The following is a 17,845-nucleotide window of genomic DNA, read 5'->3' on the forward strand; positions in this document are numbered from 1 at the left end:
CTTTCTTCATACAAGTAAGTAAATGCGTAACAAGGAAAGAAGGAAAGAACATACAAGAATCATCCAGAGGGTCTTTAGCTAGTTGTGCAAGCTTCAGCTTTGGTGAGAGGAGCATTGACATAGTCTTAACTTGCCAACGTCGGACCATACTTATCCCCACACAATCTATTAAATTAGAAAGGCCCTCCCTACCTCGAGATCGGGCTTGGGATGTTCTTAGTCCAGCCACCTGAGCATCCTAGGTTTTAGAATGTCCGCACAGTTATGAAACGGACATGCTTGCATAACTGACGCCATTGACATCAAGTGATCATTAGATGGCAACCGTGCCTTAAACTACCTTGGCCAAGGATTTTAGATGGGCTCATTGACCTGATCACCACTGCTCGACTTGACAACAGGTTTCATTACAAGGATGAGCATGAGCTATTAAGTATATTTCATTTAAGTTATTCATGTATGATTTCTCTTCTGCTTTCTTGCAGATTTATTCCACCTGTTCACCTTACTTGGCTATACAACCGATGAGTCCTAGGTGTCCGGAATTTCTTGAGCAATCTGCTCTATGCATAAATTCTAGAAGGATTTGCTGCTTAGTATGCTTATCACAAATTGTGACCAGAAATATTATGTTCTTGAGACTAATTGGGAATATTATTGGATAATATATTTCATTCCAAATTTTATTGCATTTGGAAAAACGCTTCCATAAGGGTTTTATCTAATTTATTATGAAAGTCTAAAGAAGAGGACTGATAACAAAGGACATGGAGTATGTAGGAAAACTCATATTGTAACTTTAAAATAAATTTGGAAAGAAAAGAGTCTTGTGAGCCTAACTGGCTATTATGGAAAAGCAATAAAATGATATTGAAATAAACTTATATGACCTGATGTATATTCTTAATATGTCTGAAGCCTTGCAATCGATTGGAAATCTGCCCTTCTTTAGATGTTGCAGACGTATCCAAAGTGCAAAATACTTTATTCCTCAATAAGTTGAGCACATACGGAAGAGATGCTGCTTGAGAATGGAAGTATAGATTGGAATAAAAGAGGATTTCAGCACACGAAAATGCATGAAGTCGAGTGTTGAGGGTGGCGGAGAGAGTAAAGGAAAACATAGCAAGGGAAAGGTAGCCGGGTGTACGAGATGTATGATGCCCGACTCCTCTCACGACTTCCATTTAGAAGAACAAGCTATGACTTCTTAGCTTCTGTAACATAAAAGATTATTTGTCAATTCAAATTGCCAAGTGTTAAATCGGTTGAAAAGAAAGGAAAAATAAAAGGTTGGAAGAAAGAGTTGGAAAAATTATAATTCGATTTATTTTATAATATATATTTACATACGTTCATGTAAATATATCAATGGGGTGACATCATTTTATTAAGTTATTATAATATAATGGTGCCATTTCATTTTTATATTTATACACACATACACACACACACATATATATGATGAAAGATCAATTAAAATCCCTTGAGGTACATTTTATATTTTAATTAGATTATTTTCTTAATAGCTCATGCAGGTCCCACAAATGTATCCTGTGTTCAATTCGTTGGGTCCTTACCAAAGAAGTTTAAGGTCATACCTACCAATCCTGATGATTGAACTAAGCAAGCAGCCCATTCTGATGATCCTGTTTAGCAATACTTCCCCCCTTCATCTTCTCCTGCAATCACCCATGAAAACACTTCTGCCATAATAACAATTCTATAATAATTTCATGTAAACATTTTTAAAAGACTAAATTATTAATCACAATTTCAAAATCTAGCAACTGCTAACATCAAATAATAGTTAATGGTTAACGACCATCTTCATTAACAGCTAATACAACATATATAAATAACTACCTATTTGACATGATCATGAAAGAATAATCCATTAAATCCAATGGTTATGAGCAAGTTTTAAATTTAGGTCAAAATTTTGGGATGTAACAAAGGGCCTCTTCCATGGTTCGGGGTGCTAGCACATCTACAGCTACCCCAATCCTATTATTCAGCCCCATGATAGATTTTTTTGACCTTGAAATTCCCATCTTAATGACAAGCGGGAACATACTTCAGAAGTTGGGTGAGCCTTTCCCAATATCCATTCACTGTCAAGTCCCTTTGTTTGAGATTATAGAAAGATTGAGGTAACCATCAGTTCTTGAAGATAGTGACATACTTATCCCATGTAATATTAGTGGTCTTGATGTTCGATTATGTTTTACTATTTTCCCACCATGTAGCAACCTCCCCAATAAGCAAGTATATTCGTCAAACATCCTTGGAGGACTCAAGGAAACCCCTAATGTCAAAATACTTCTCCATTTCAGTCAACTGTTCCTCAAGGGCATCCTTGAACCCAAATCCTGAAAACCTAGGGGACTTAATCTTCTTAATACTAGTAGACAACTCACTAGCTATTTGTTTTTTCTTTTGAATTTTCACTTGTGTTGGAGGGGGTCTATTTTTTGTGTTCACTGTGAGTAGATGGTTCTAGCTTAGCTCTAGGATGGAGCGAAGAATGAGTGTCTTCTCGCCCTTGTCCAGGTTGGGTTACTAAATCATTCATTCTCTTTTCCATTTTCTCTGTTCTAGTTTGTGTGTCAAGTAATACTTGGACCAGCTGGCCCATGGAACCCCAAGAGTTAACCTCCTTGGATATCGCATTCTGCATGATATCATTGTTGTGGGTTTCACTATTTTCCATACCGTTTTGGTTAAGGTTCCTGAAACATAATTGGTTCATTTGTCAATAATATGTTTAGCATTTGAAAGAAAGACGTGATAATAATTGTTTGCTTAAGAAAAGAACATGTACACAATGCCATTAGTTCTCATTAATTTCCGTGAATAAGATAGAGAGCTTTTTATTGTAATTGCAACCACATTTATTTACAAAACTTTCCATCTACTTAAGGTACAAGGACAAATTTTATCTTAACTCTCTAAGGAAACTAGACACCCTATCCCTAGGTATCTTGTTTGTTTCCTTTGTTGGGCTTATCCTGCCCTTTACAAGGTACATGATCTATCATGAATGGGTCAGTTTGTTTAGCATTCTAGATTTGGATGAGTTCATTTCTTATGATTTCCTTCCTGGCAAGAGTCTACCTGACTCTTTACTTCCTGATTTTGATTAGAGCATGGACTAATGTCTTGTCATCTTTGGGCATGGAACAATGTGAATAGTCAAATTTGGGCATGTTCTTTATTAGAAAGAAATGGATGGGGTGATGGGGTTTCTTCCGAGTTGTCATTCGGGTTCTCATCATGTTATCATTTCAACAATGCATTTCAATTTTCCTTACCAATAGTGATGAGCCCAAGGTTTAGCGTCAAACCTAGCTCTCTGATACCATATGTAATGACACAAACTCCTATCCTTTATTTAACGTCTAATTATCGTTCAAAAATGAGCAAATTACATGTTCGTAAGGGAATTAACTGTTATAACAAATTAACTCTGATATTGCTAATCGATTGTGGAAATCAAATGACACTAATTAATTAACTATTTCTTAGAAATATCATAGCTAACAATGGTAAAGAGATTGAAAACTAACTGATGCGTACATGAAATAGAAATATCATTAGCTACTTGATACACTTAAATATCTTTTCATTTACTAAAGGAAATAATGCAAAAACATAATTAATTACACTTCTAACTGAATTTAGATGCACAGGAAAGGAAATAAGATATTTGTTAACCGCATTAGACTAAGAATGCAATCCTGATCTACCTTGTGCAAGTCTTGGCATTGGTGGAGAGGAAAAGCATTGACAGAGGCTTAACCACCCAACCACAAACTTAGTGTATCCCCTCTCACTCTCAACTAAGAATGACCCTACCCTGCATGAGAAAGTTCCCAGGAACACCATCGTATCCTACCACCTAAGCATCCTAGTGTTAGAGTGTCAACCACATAGCTGGATAGACATTGGATTCCCTCCTATCAGCCTATCTATCCGACCAGTGGCTATTTTAACCTATAGTGATCATAGCAACATTAATTGACACTAATCCTACCCTAGCCAAGGATATACATGGACACTGTGTGCCCGATCACCCACCGCTCGACTTGGCAAACAAGACATTCCTCAATGATCCACCACAAGTTGACTAGGTTATATTTTTCTTGATCCACTAGGAGCTTATATACTTGATAGTCATGCTTGTAAACCCTTTGACATCAAAGACAATATTTGCATCAATCTACCCGTTTGTCATTGATGGCAATAAGTCTTTCAATATCTCTCTCCCTTTGACATCAATGCCAAAGGGATGACTTTAAATTTTTCATCTACAAACCAATCATCAAATGAATCCTATGTGAAAGATCTCTCGTACTCCTCCTAAGAAGGATTCTTCAATGATCTTGCATGCTCAAGAGTGGCCATAAATGCATGTCTCTTTGAATATTCCTCTTGTAATCTTTGACAGCAACGAAATCAACTTTTCAAACACAAATATAATTTTTAAAACGTCAACATGTCTTGAGTCACCTTTTTCTTTTCTCCAAGGGTTCGATGTATAGTTTCATCTATATCTCCCCTTGAGTTCATGCTTCTCCTTATAAACTAGGAGGTCCGTAGATTGCAAATTAGACTTGCACTGGTTTCTTCTGCTGCTTTAGTTATCCTTCTTCTCCAGACTTTTGTATTTCTTCCCTTTTGATTTGTTTGCTGTGAAATCCATAAAGATTAGTTCTTTTCTTTGTCTTTGTCAAGTTTCTTTCTCCATACAAGGACAGGTTCTTTTTGTTTGCTCTTTGTAAAATTTCTCTTATATTCTTTATGTGATTCCATGAATTGATATCTGCAATGGTGTGCTAAGTGCCCATAATGATTTCTATTTCTCCATCTATTTTGTGTTCTGCATTCTTTCGCTTTATGACCAAAATAATACATGAATGGCAATATCCGTAGAAGTTATGTTAGAGTTTAGATGTATGCACTTTTCGTAGAGGAAAGATTTTCTGATTTTGTCCTCCTTTTCATTTGAAGCTAAGTTTGACTTTGATCCTCCTTTCTATCTTTGTCTTTGATAGGATTTATCAACTCTTCAACATATCTTTCAAGTTCTTCCTCTTTCTTAGATGACTCTACCATACTACTTCCTTCTTTAATGAAGCCTTTGAATTTACTGTCATGATGCTTTGAACCTCTTTCATAACCTATTCATGTCCTTTTGGAAGATGAGCTTTGCCTGTCAATTCTATTAGTTAGAATTTCAAACTTGAGACTAATATTCAGTTTGATAGTAGTTTTCTCTAAATCACTTTCACCATGATGACTTCTTCCTTTAATTTGGCATAATCCACTTCTGTTGCATTTAACTTCCTCATCATCTCATCTTGAACTCGTTTATCTTTTTTCTAGTTCTTCTTTCAAAGTCTCAAATACATTGCTCAATTCATTTTGGGATTCATACAATTCTTGAATTTGTGTTTTCAGTTTTGCATTCTTCTTCTTAAGCTTTCTTTCTAAGCCTAATGAAGTTCTTCCATGATATCAACAGCCTCTTCCTCATTGTAGCCCTCTTCTTCATCTTTTGTTTATGTAGTGTATCCTTTGTTGAGTATTCCATCATCTAGCCCTTCTTTTGTATCTGGTTCATTATCATTTACATTTTCTATTACCATGTATATTCCAAGTGCCATCTCATCGCATATGCTAACTTCCATATTATTGCATGTATTTGATTCTACAATATCAATACAATCATCACTACATACAGAGTTGATTTCTTTTTCTAGGATTTTATTATGAATTGCTTCATCTCTATTAGTCTGTGCATTTCTATTATTACTCTTCTCTGAATTTCTTTTTCTTTTAGTTCCTTTCATTTTTCCCATGTGTGCACAATAGATCTACCTTCAAGTTGTTAGGCTTTATAGAAGAACCCCGCTTTGATACCGATTGAAGAGCACACAATGATACTGGGAGGGGGATGAATCAGTATAATAAGAACTTTTTATCCAATCAATTGCTTTAATAACTTTAAATGCTAAGATCAATAATCATGCACATGAACACAATGACACAAAATTTATGTGGAAATTCAATGCAGAAGAAAACCACAGCAAAATAACTGTTTTTATATAAACTTGTTCTTTTATAAATATTTGTAGGCTATGACCTACTAGAGGTTCCAACCCCTATGTTTATCAGCACCGATTCACTAGAAGCTCCAACTCCCACGCTTCGCAAGGACCAACCTACTGAAAGCACCAACCCACTGCACACAAATTGTTTTCCACCTCAGTAATGTTATCGTCTTCAACTGATGATGGATAATCTAATCACTTTCTCTATTAATTTATGTATACATCTGCCTTATCCAATCTGCCATAAGATAACTAGAATCTCTCTAACGGTTTTTGGTGTACCCTTCTTGCCTTATATATCTTATTATACTTCTGTAATATAGTCATACATTGCTTTCTTAACACATGAAATATTACAATCACACATTTTCTTTTCAACTCACACACATCTTTTTCTTTATTTATATTTGTTTATCTTCTCTCTGCACTTATAAAATTCTAATATAGATATATCAGACTTACATAATATAAATGAGCATGTTTTTTCTTATGCAGCTCTCGATTCCTCATGTCATCTTTCTTTATATTCTATACCCTTGGATCTCACTCTCAATACTCTTCACATCTTCTTTAACACACTTATTTCATTCTTCATCTTATATTTCCATTCTCACACATCACACATTGTTTTTTTCAACTCAACACACATCTTTATATCTTGAGTTGAGTCTCTACATTTTTTCTCATTGTGCAATAAGGTGGTGCACAAATTTTTATAACTAGGGCTACGGTATTTAGTAGGTGCAATATTTATTCCCTCCATCGTCTCCCTCCAATAAGGTGATCTAACTAAGCTGAATGGAACACATTTTTTGCTAAGAGGAAACGTCCAACTTTTTCATCAACTACATCTCTCAACTCATTTTGAAAATCCTTAACTAATGGGCCTCTCTTGTAGGTGTCGAGTTGGGCTTCTTGTACATTTTCATCATCCTCCATAGAAGGTATAGGAAAGAAAGGATGTGTAGAGGCTTGGTGAGTGGGTGGTGGTAGTATTTTTTTTCCCACTAGAAGAACATTGTTTCCCTTTTGAAACTATCCTTGTCAGCATTTTCTTGTTCTTTTAAAAAATTGTTATTTGCTCTGCTAGGGACCCTTTCTTATTAGGCCCCTTGCACATATTAATACCTTTACCCCTAAGGCCCAAAAAATGAAGTTCAACTTGAGGAGCTTCTATATTGTGCTTGACAAAAATTACATTTGCAAATGAAACCCCCACCTCAACCACAATGTGCAATTATTGTAGTGTCTCCATAAAGGAGATCCTTTACCAATTTTAAATTGTTGAGAACCCTCCCCACCCATTGAGTTTTGATTATTCATTATTGCACTTGCAATCTATAACAACAAAATTTTAAAAAATTCTTCAAAACTTACACAAAACAAGGAATAATTTTGAAACTTTAGAAAAACTTGAAACAATGAAGAAACAACTAAAGAAATGTATGAAATGCATACCTTCAACACTCCAATCAACCTTCAAGCAAGAATTTAGCGCTCCACAATCATTCTCCTCGGTATCCAATCACCTCACTTTAAACTTGCAAGAATGAGAGCAAAATTAGAGATCAAATGAGCCTAAAATGAATTAGATATCAAATAAAAATGGGTGTTTTAGGTTTAGGTTAAAAAAAACATTACAAAACCTTTTTTTTTTTGTTTGTTTTGGGCCCACAGCTCACTTGGTTGGTGGTTATGCTCGGGTCCGCGTAGTTTCCACATTTCAACCAATGGGTCCAGGTGGACCGATTGCAGACGTATATTGGGTACAGACCCGAACCTGATTCAAGACCAGAAGCCATCAATTCAGTAACTCGGATATATATATATATATATAACTGGCATTCCAAATTCATTTTCTGTCAATCACCCCAATGGTGTTTGAAAACTTACTAAGATGATAAAGCTTGTCCCTACAATTGGAGAATTATAATTGCCTGTTTGTTTGCAAACCTCCAAAAAGTTAACAAAATTTCAATCTCTAAACACCTACACAAAACTTGTGTGTATCCACCTGCTAATTGTCTAGGGTAGATGTACCACTACCAAACCCAATTTTCTTTGCTTTTGTCCTAGGGTTTGCTCAAGCAAGAAGGTCAAACTCCAGATTGGACTCTCAAATCTCCTTTTATAACCAAAGCTTCTTTTAATTCCCCACTCAAAACTTTATAATTTTGGCCTTTTCGATCACTTATTCATCTTCTTAGACTAAAAGAACTGGTAGGCTAAATGGATCATTTCCGGCTACTCTTCAGAAGGGGATCATTATAGTTTGAAATAAGTACATAGCACAAATTAATCATGAGAATGATAGGATCAAGCATTCCAATATCTCTTTCTTTGTTAAGCAATAACAAAGAAGCGAGATACGGAGTAGCCCAGTATAAAAACTGTGTTTCTTCCAAGAAGGATGATTCTAGACCATTCAACTGCTCTTTTTTCAGATGCCATTCAACACTTAAATCTGCAGAGGGGTTGCCTTGGCTTGTTATTGTAATAACCCTCACCCGGTTATAACTTAAACCACTTCCAATTCCTTAGTTACACATGTTTGACATTTTGTTAAACATTAGGGAAACAACCTCTAAGATCACTGAGATGATAACATTCCTTGTATTTTAGGTTTATCGCTTTTGCATATATGTCAAATTTTTCCAAAAGTTAAATCATTAGAGGAATAGTAGCAATTCAAGCAACCAAATTCTCAATAAGTCTGAACATTGAAACTTATTTTTATTTGTCATTATCACTCATAAAAATTTCAATCTCTATTGTAATACATCCTCTGAATATTCTAATTTATTTTAATAAGCACAATTAAATGTAAGAACCTGTAGCAGCTGTAATGGCTCACGTCAAACTCCAAACGCAGCCCACAAACTCTATCACCAACCTGAATGCAAAAGCAAGTCCCGAAAATATAGCCACGGGTCTTTAAAGACAAATCGCAGGCCGATAGACTAAATGCAGATTCAATTTGCTGTAATGCTGGAACTACAAATCCTGATCGCAGGCTCATAAATCTGATTGCAGGCTTGCTACACTTGATCACAGGCTAAAGGCAATGAGTGCAGACCTACAAATGGTGATCGCAGGTGTGATTATAGGCTCAGAATGCAGCTACCAGTGATTTTACAGGCCTCCCAAATGCACAATTACCTCTCAGCTGAAATCACAAGTGTCAATTGATCACAGTGGCAGCAATTTCCTCTCAATGCAATTGTTTTTTCTTTCACCAATAATCACTTCCCAGGTACAGCGTAGAACAGTAGAGAAGTGGTGAGAAAATTAATATACTTAAGCACTAATTTGCAGATCAATGTTCGAAGAAATTTTCATACTTCAACCCTCAGCCAAATTTGAAATAATAATAAATAAATAGAGCCTTCCAGCAACCATAAGAACAGTAGGAAGGCAAAGGAAATTCTCAGAAATCCACAATACCTCAGCTGTGGAAGAATGATCAATTTCAAAGCCTTTTACTTTAGCAAGGGCACAGGAACAACCTTAGGAAAAGCTACAAAGGCAACAAAAGCAAATAAATATCCAAGCAAGCTTTTTTCAACAAATGGGCTTGTATTTATAATCTCCAAATGCCCTTTTTATTGTCAAAATGTAACTTCACTCAAGAAGCCTCACCACACAACATTAATTAGAAGATTCTATTGGATTCTTTCACTTGACTTGGCTTAACTAATTAATAAATGACTCTTTCCAATGATAACTTGACTCTCAACTTAAGTGAAATTATAAAATTAAATTATAACTTTATAATAAGACATTTAATAGTTTAATAATAATTTGGCCACTAAAAATATAACAATTTTCAAAATACTCATTATTTAAATATGTTATTTAACATAGGAGTCATACCTATTATTTCTCCATGTGACCAAATGCACTTTCCAAAAATAGAAAGGGTCTATCTCAGTCAACTCCCCACTTACCACAAATAGTAATACACAAAACTAAGCCCAAACAATGTCCAATCTGAGCCAAATGAAAACCAACATGTAGCGTATTGAATTGTGGAGAAGATAAGACCCTCCCAAGCCAAGCCACTGCCTTAAAAGACCCTCTATTGACAATAATTAGCCTACAAGGATCACAATAATAGGCTAATCCTTAAAATTCCAATGCTAGCAAAAATGGGGACATTACAATCCTCCCTCTCTGAAATTGCTTGTCCTCAAGCAATCCGGAAACACAATGATCTCCAACATCTACCTAGATACCAAATGAAGAAGTGTGTGACATCCCTATTGACACTAAACCAACTGCAAACCGACATCATTAGGACCAACCACATGTCTTGCAACATAGCACCCAAAACTTGTGTTGATGATGTAGAAGTCAGAATGCAACCAGAAGGCAACTCCATAGAAGATCTATGCATCCTCCTCTTCCTTGTATCCACCCACATAATATATATTGACTGGAATCCTGATCATCACCAACAATCTCTAAAAATGATGTAGCTAAAGGAGAACCATATGCACTCGTGCCAATTGTATCAACAATAGATGTAACCACATCAAAATATGCTGTCACAGGAACATTGCCAACTACCACAACAGAAAATTGAATTGAATATGCAGATGGTGAAACTGAGTCCAACTCCACTCAGGTGAGTGATCAACATCAACCTCAAATAGTGTATTGTCATAAGACAATGTTGTATCCATGTCAAATATAGGATTGTCCACGAAGTGAACCTCACCACTGTATTGATCTGAACTATAACATAGCTCTGCCTCAACACCACTACATGTGTACTATCATCAACACACATATCTACAACTGCTGCATGCATATTATTAAACTCCTCGCTAGATGGCTCAATCGACACAAAAGTGGTTGTTGATATGACAATATCCTCACATGCTCCTACTTCTAGTATTGCTGCATCATCATCGAACACATGATTCTAGGAACTCATGCCAACAACTACTTCATCTGACTCAACCTGACATAAATTCTCATCACATTCCACCACAACTATGCCCAACTCATGAGGTGTCTCATAAGAAATGTCCTGCACATCTGTAGCCGCAACTATATCATCACATTTCACTCTTCGAAAAAGCGATATCATGCTCTTCTCAAATCTCGGATTTGAATTCAGTTGGGTCATCTGTTTGTGATTTTGATTCAGCTCATTCACTAGCATATCCAGCTGTTTCACAATACCCCATATCTTAGATTCTTCGTCCCTTCTGTGGGTATAATGAATACCAAGCCTCCTGTCACCATTCATAAGCTGAAAACCAAATCTCCAAAACAAAGCACCAATCAAACTGAGCCCAATTCTTAAAGGCTGGTAGGAAACCACTCTAATACCACTATGATAACCCTCACCCTATTATAACTTAAACCACTTCCAATTCCTTAGTTATACATTTCTTAGTGTAAATAATTATTTATTATTACACTTTACTTATGTTTACTTTGGAATATGCATAGTTATATGAGCTGTCTTGGTGACAACATAGGAGTTAGCAACTTATTAGAGCACATGGTGTCTACAACATATCTTTATGAGATACACTTATATAAACTTATCCTCTTATCATCACACAAACTCCTATGCTCAATGGAGTATAATTCACCTTTGGTGGACATGTGTTGAGTTGTAATCCTTATCTCTTGCGTGACTTCTAGACATATCAATTGCCCTTGTATAAAGGCACCCTCTATGATGTATTCATCCAATTATCCAAATATCCAACTATTTGATATCCAATCATCTGATATCCATTCTCATTTGATCATCATTTGTCTCTCTTGTGCTATCTACTGAGCTTCTTGGTCTTGGCGTTGAATTATTGCCTTAGGCAAATCTTACATGGTATCAGAGCCATAGGAGTTTTATTGCATAACCATTGGAGAGATTTTTTTTGCAAGTCAAGATTGGGGCTTGTTAGTGAAATCAAATATTGGCATCATATTCAGAAGGTCACAAAACTCCCAAATTCACTTTTGTTTCATCAAAATTGGACATCTAAGGTGAAATCTAGATTCATTTGATTTTTGGAAGTGCGACAACGGCAATTCAGGAAAAAAAATTACAAAGGTGATTTTCAAATAGCAATATCTCCCTCGTACGGACTCCTTTTTCTCAAGCAATTTTTTTTGTTTTGGGGTAGAATTTCATGATCTACACATTGGTGTAGGTTGTTTGAGATCTTTGTTCCTAAATTTTTCTAAAAATTGCCTATCCTGATTTTTGCAACTTCAAAGGCTTAGTTTAGGCTCATCTGGACACATATTTAGGTGCTATTTTTTTGAGAGTGCATGATTTTTTGTCTACTTTCTAGATCTGGTATTAGTTTGGAGTAATTTTGAGTAGATATAGTACTTACAAATTTTGGTCTCAGTTTGGCCTTTTAGCACTTGTTTATCTTGTTGAGTCTGATATAGCTTCATATTTTTTGTTGTAACCATCAAAATCAAAAGTCCACTTACGCCCTAAATTGGCAAGTGGCCATCGTAATCGCACTAAATATGAAGTGCTAAATCATGCACTAGGGGGGGCGGGTTTATTTGATTTTTTGCATTTTGGGGATGCATACATTATTTGATCTCATGGAGCCATGTCAAAAGTGTCAGTTTGGTTTCAAATTTAAATTGATAAAAAGGAACTATCAAAAATGGAGTGCTTTGATGATTGATCATCTGAGAGAACATAAGGAAGTATTTCCTTATCCATGTTCCAAAGAATTGCTTTCTTCTACTGATCAGACGGTTCTTAGAATGATTTTTCAAGCTATTTTTATAAATATCAGTGTGGATTGTTTTGTTGTCCTTAGAAAGGCAAGTAATCCTTATGAACTTTGGATGTGTCTTTGGAAAGCATATCGAGATCCACAAGTCCTTCCATTCTCAGAGGACAATCTCCCTCCAGTCACTCTAGTTGTGGTACCTACAACTCCAGTTGAGATCATACCTTCTGATGCTTCTGTTGCTTCTAATGATCTAGTTCCAGCCACAGATGCTCCTGATTCAGTGCAGCAGGAAACACCATGTCTTCCTATTTCAGCTTCCTGGGATGACTTCCTTCTAGATATTGCAGTGTTGTTTGTGGAGTCTTACATTGAAGATGTGGGAGACATTATTGATGACATCCATCTTCTCTTTGTTGAGAAGAATTTTTCTTCACTTGTTGCAAGGGAATACTCTGACCCTCAACTACTTGATCTTTCTTTTGAAACTCACATGATTATAGACACTTCTTTTCAGTAGTTGGAGGAGGACTCTTTTACTTCAAAAGAGACATATCAGTCTTTGGAGATTGTATTCCAATTTCCTCAAACATAATATCTCTTGAGGATTCTACCTACTAGTTGGGGAGCATTCTCTACTACACCTATGGCACCACTTCTTCCTACAAGGAGAAACTTCATTCAGTTTTCATGGTGCAGCTTCTTCAGTCATCAAGGAGCTTCTTTCATGGGTGTGCATTCATCATTGAGGGGAGGCTACATTGCTTCTCTCCCCATATCCTCCTGTAAGGATGATTCCTTGTCTTTGGAGTTTGATTCACTTTCATAAATGGACCTGTTACCTTGTTTGCCACTTTTGTTTGGGCATCCACCAGATTGTCTTGTGGCATCTACATTCATCAAGGACTTGTCAACATATGAGTACACTTAAAAGGCAACATCCATAGCATACTACATATGGATTCCTCATCCATCTTCCTATCTATAATGGGAAGTATACTTGCACCTATACTTCGTGTATCTTCTTCCTGAAGGAAGAAATGTCGTTTGTGGGCATTGGATACTTTTTTGTCTTCATGACATCCTTGTAGGAGATTATTCAATATGGGGGGATACCATCATGTATTTTTTCTTATGGGGGATATATGCTAGTACACGCATGATGTATGTCATACTAGGGGGGTCTTGATTACACCATCATTGCATGTATCTTGTATTTCTTCATCTCTCTTTTTGGAGGAGGTTTTTCCCGTGAGGTTTTTTCTCTTTCTCCATTTTCAGAGAGATTGCATTGCATTGCATCCCATTGCATGTAGAGCACTGCATTTGTACATGGGTACCTAACATGGCCTAGTAGCTGGGACTCACATTGCATCTTGCATTTAGCTTTGTGAGCTTAAGTGCATTTCCCTAAGTTGCACTTAAGGGGGGTATTAGTGTAAATAATTAATTATTATTACACTTTACTTAAGTTTACTTAGGAATATGTGTAGTAATATGAGTTGTCTTAGTGACAACACAGGAGTTAGCAACTTATTTGAACACATGGTGTCTACAACATATCTTTATGAAATACACCTATTTAAACTTATCCTCTTATCATTGCACAAACACCTTTGCTCAATGGAGGATAATCCGCCTTTGGTAGACATGTGCTGAGTTGTAATCCTTATCTCTTGTGTGACTTCTAGACATATCGGTTGCCCTTATATACAGGCACCCTCTATGATGTATTCATCGAATTATCCAATTATCCAATTACCTGATATCCAATCATCTAATATCCTTTCTCATTTGATCATCATTTGTCTCTCTTGTGCTATCTACTGAGCTTTTTGATCTTGGTGTTGAATTATTGCCTATACCAAATTCTTACATTGTATCAGAGCTATACCAAATTCTTACACACATGTTTGACATTTTGTTAAATATTTGGCAAACAACCTCTAAGATCATTGAGATGATAACATTCCTTGTATTTTGAGTTTATTGCTTTTGCATATATGTCAAATTTTTCCAATGGTGAAAACATTAGAGGAATAGTAGCAATTCAAGCAACCAAATTCTCAATAAATCTGAATGTTGAAACATAATTTATTTGTCACTATCACTCATACAAATTTCAATCTCTATTGTATAACATCCTCTGAATATTCTAATTTATTTTAATAAGCACAACTAAATGCAAGAACCTGTAGCAGCTGTAATGGCTCATGTCAAACTTCAAACGCAGTCCACATACTCTATCACCAACCTAAATGCAAACGCATGTCCCCAAAATGTAGCCACAGGTCTTTAAAGACAAATTGCAGGCCTGTAGATTAAATGCAGATTCAATTTGCTGCAATGCTGGAACCCCAAATCTTGATCGCAGGCTCATAAACTTTGATTGCAGGCTAAAGGTAATGAATGTAGACCCACAGATGATGATTGCAGGTGTGATTATAGGCTCAAAACACAGCTGCCAGAGATTCCACAGTCCTCCTAAATGCACAATTACTGCTCAGCTCAAATCGCATGTGTCAATTGTTTTTTCTTTCACTAATAATCACTTCCTAGGTACAGTGTAGAACAATAGAGAAGTGGTGAGCAAATTAATATACTTAAGCACTAATTTGCAGATCAATGATCCAAGTAATTTTCAGACTTCAACCCTAAGTCAAATTTGAAATAATAAAAAATAAATAGAGCCTTCCAGCAACAGTAAGAATAGTAGGAAGACAAAGCAAATTCTCAAACATCCACAATACCTTAGCTTTGGAAGAATGATCAACTTCAAACCTTTTTACTTCAGCAAGGGCACAAAAACAACCTCATGAAAAGCCACAAAAGCAAAAAAGAAAATAAATATCCAAACATGCTTTTCTAAACAAATGGGCTTCTATTTATAACCTCCAAATGCCCTTTTTGTTGCCAAAATGTAACTTCACTCAAGAAGCCTCATCACACAACATTGATTAGAATATTCCATTAGATTCTCTCACTTGACTTAGCTTAACTAATTAATAAATGGTTCCTTCAAATGATAACTCAACCTTCAACTTAAGTGAAATTATAAAATTAAATTATCACTTTATAATAAGCCATTTAATAATTTAATAATAATTTGGCCACAAAATATAGTAACTTCCAAAATATTCATCATTTAAATATGTTGTTTGAAATAGGAGTCATACTTATTATTTCTCCATGTGACCAAATGCACTTTCCAAAAATAGAAAGGGTCCATCTCAATCAACACCTCACTTACCACAAATAATAAGTACACAAAACTAAGCCCAAACAAAGTCCAATCTAAGCCAAACAAAGACCACCTTGTAGCATACTGAATTGTGGAGAAGACAAGGCCCCCAAGCCAAGCCACTACCTTAGAACACCCTCTATCCACAATAATTAGCCTGCGAGGATCAAAATAATACGCTATTAACTGAAACTCCAATGCTGGCAAAAATGGGGACATTATAGTTATTCTGTGCCAATTGCATCCCAATGTCAGTATACATTTTTTATACAATGTAGATAATAGAGACTTTGATAGTTTTTAATCTGTTCATTCTAACTTTCAAATTGAATTTGAAGTCGGACATGCTATCTCAACAGGTTGGGGAGGCTTTACCAGTTCTTGATTCAAGCATGGATGCAGTTGTTGGTACTCTAGTTTTATGTTCTGTCAGCGATGTGAGGAAGACATTGAAAGGTACTACTTTTATTTAAATTTCCATCAAAAGCTTAACATAAGGCAATTGAACTGAAATAGTTATGTAAAGAATGCAAGATTGTTTTCCTCTTGAGATGCATTGGACATAATATACTGATATTTGTACAAATGGATTTCTCCAACTGATAAATAAAAAGTCATGAAGAGTCTAGATCTATATTTGAATCTAGTTTTGAAGAATCTAGATTTTTTAGATTATTTTCTGACATATAAGGCCAGAACTTTTGTAGAATTACTTATTGTCATCTGTGTGTTGAAAGGACCACACCCTTCCAATATGCTTCCTTACTTTACATTCAAATTATGTATATCATTGTAGAAGTGCAGAGGGTGCTGAAACCTAGTGGCCAGTTCATCTTTATGGAACATGTGGCTGCCCCAGGTTACTTTTCCTATTTATTTTTTCAAAACAAGTTTGGCAATAACAATATCGAGTTCTTTAAGATTTTGAATGTCAAATCAGTTTGACTGATTTTTCTTTGTTTTAACATGTTTCAGATGGCACACTCCTGAGGTTTTGGCAGAACTTACTAGATCCACTACAGCAATTTGCTTCAGATGGCTGTCACCTCACACGTGAGACTGGAAAGCTCATTACAGAATCTGGATTTTCTAAGGTTGACATCAGCATGAAATCATTCAAGACAGGATATTTTATCAGCCCATATGTATTTGGCACAGCATATAAATAATTAAAATATATTTCTTATTCAAAACTAGCAGTCTAGTACTCTTTAGTTTGAATTTAAATTTTATCAAAAGACAGTATCTCTTATCAGCCCATATGTATTTGGCACAGCATATAAATAATTAAAATATATTTCTTATTCAAAACTAGCAGTCTAGTACTCTTTTAGTTTGAATTTAAATTTTATCAAACAAATGATTTTGTTTTTCCTATATGCAAGTATTTGTCAATATTGTTATGATATCATTTTATCATTTTGGAGTAGATCCTTTCCTCCATTAAGAAGGGACTCGTTTCTATCACTTGTCTATATATCTTATGCCATTGTGGAATAGGGGCTTTCCTCCCTCAAATGAGGCTCGTTTCTATTTTTTGTCTTGTATAATAGGGTTCTCCTCTACTAGTGGGATTTGTTTCTATTACTTGTCATTATATCAATTTTATTACGATCTATCTATTTGGCTATTCGTGGAGGTGGAAACACCAAAGTGGGGGTTTGATTGTAGCAAGCTCCTATACGACACACAACAATTTTCCCTATTTCTGTGGGCGTGGGTGACAAATATGTTTGGGAGGTGAAAAATATTAGGTTGTGATCAAG

At 35.6% G+C, this 17,845-nt stretch overlaps 1 protein-coding gene across 1 annotated transcript in view; it reads left to right on the top strand.

Annotated features, from left to right (window-relative positions):
- The window catches only part of LOC149537194 (uncharacterized), a 218,253-nt gene extending 200,863 nt beyond the window's left edge, over nucleotides 1–17,390 (top strand). The window contains exons 4-6 of the mRNA XM_089807352.1: nucleotides 16,439–16,535; nucleotides 16,876–16,938; nucleotides 17,055–17,390. Coding sequence (XP_089663478.1) covers nucleotides 16,439–16,535; nucleotides 16,876–16,938; nucleotides 17,055–17,248 — 354 coding nt within the window. The 3' untranslated portion in view covers nucleotides 17,249–17,390. The remainder of the gene's footprint in view (nucleotides 1–16,438; nucleotides 16,536–16,875; nucleotides 16,939–17,054) is intronic.
- Nucleotides 17,391–17,845: the final 455 nt, after the last annotated feature.

Source organism: Cupressus sempervirens, chromosome 10 (assembly GCF_028749045.1).
Source record: "Cupressus sempervirens isolate cs-2001-9-10 chromosome 10, ASM2874904v1, whole genome shotgun sequence".
Lineage (NCBI taxonomy): Eukaryota > Viridiplantae > Streptophyta > Pinopsida > Cupressales > Cupressaceae > Cupressus > Cupressus sempervirens.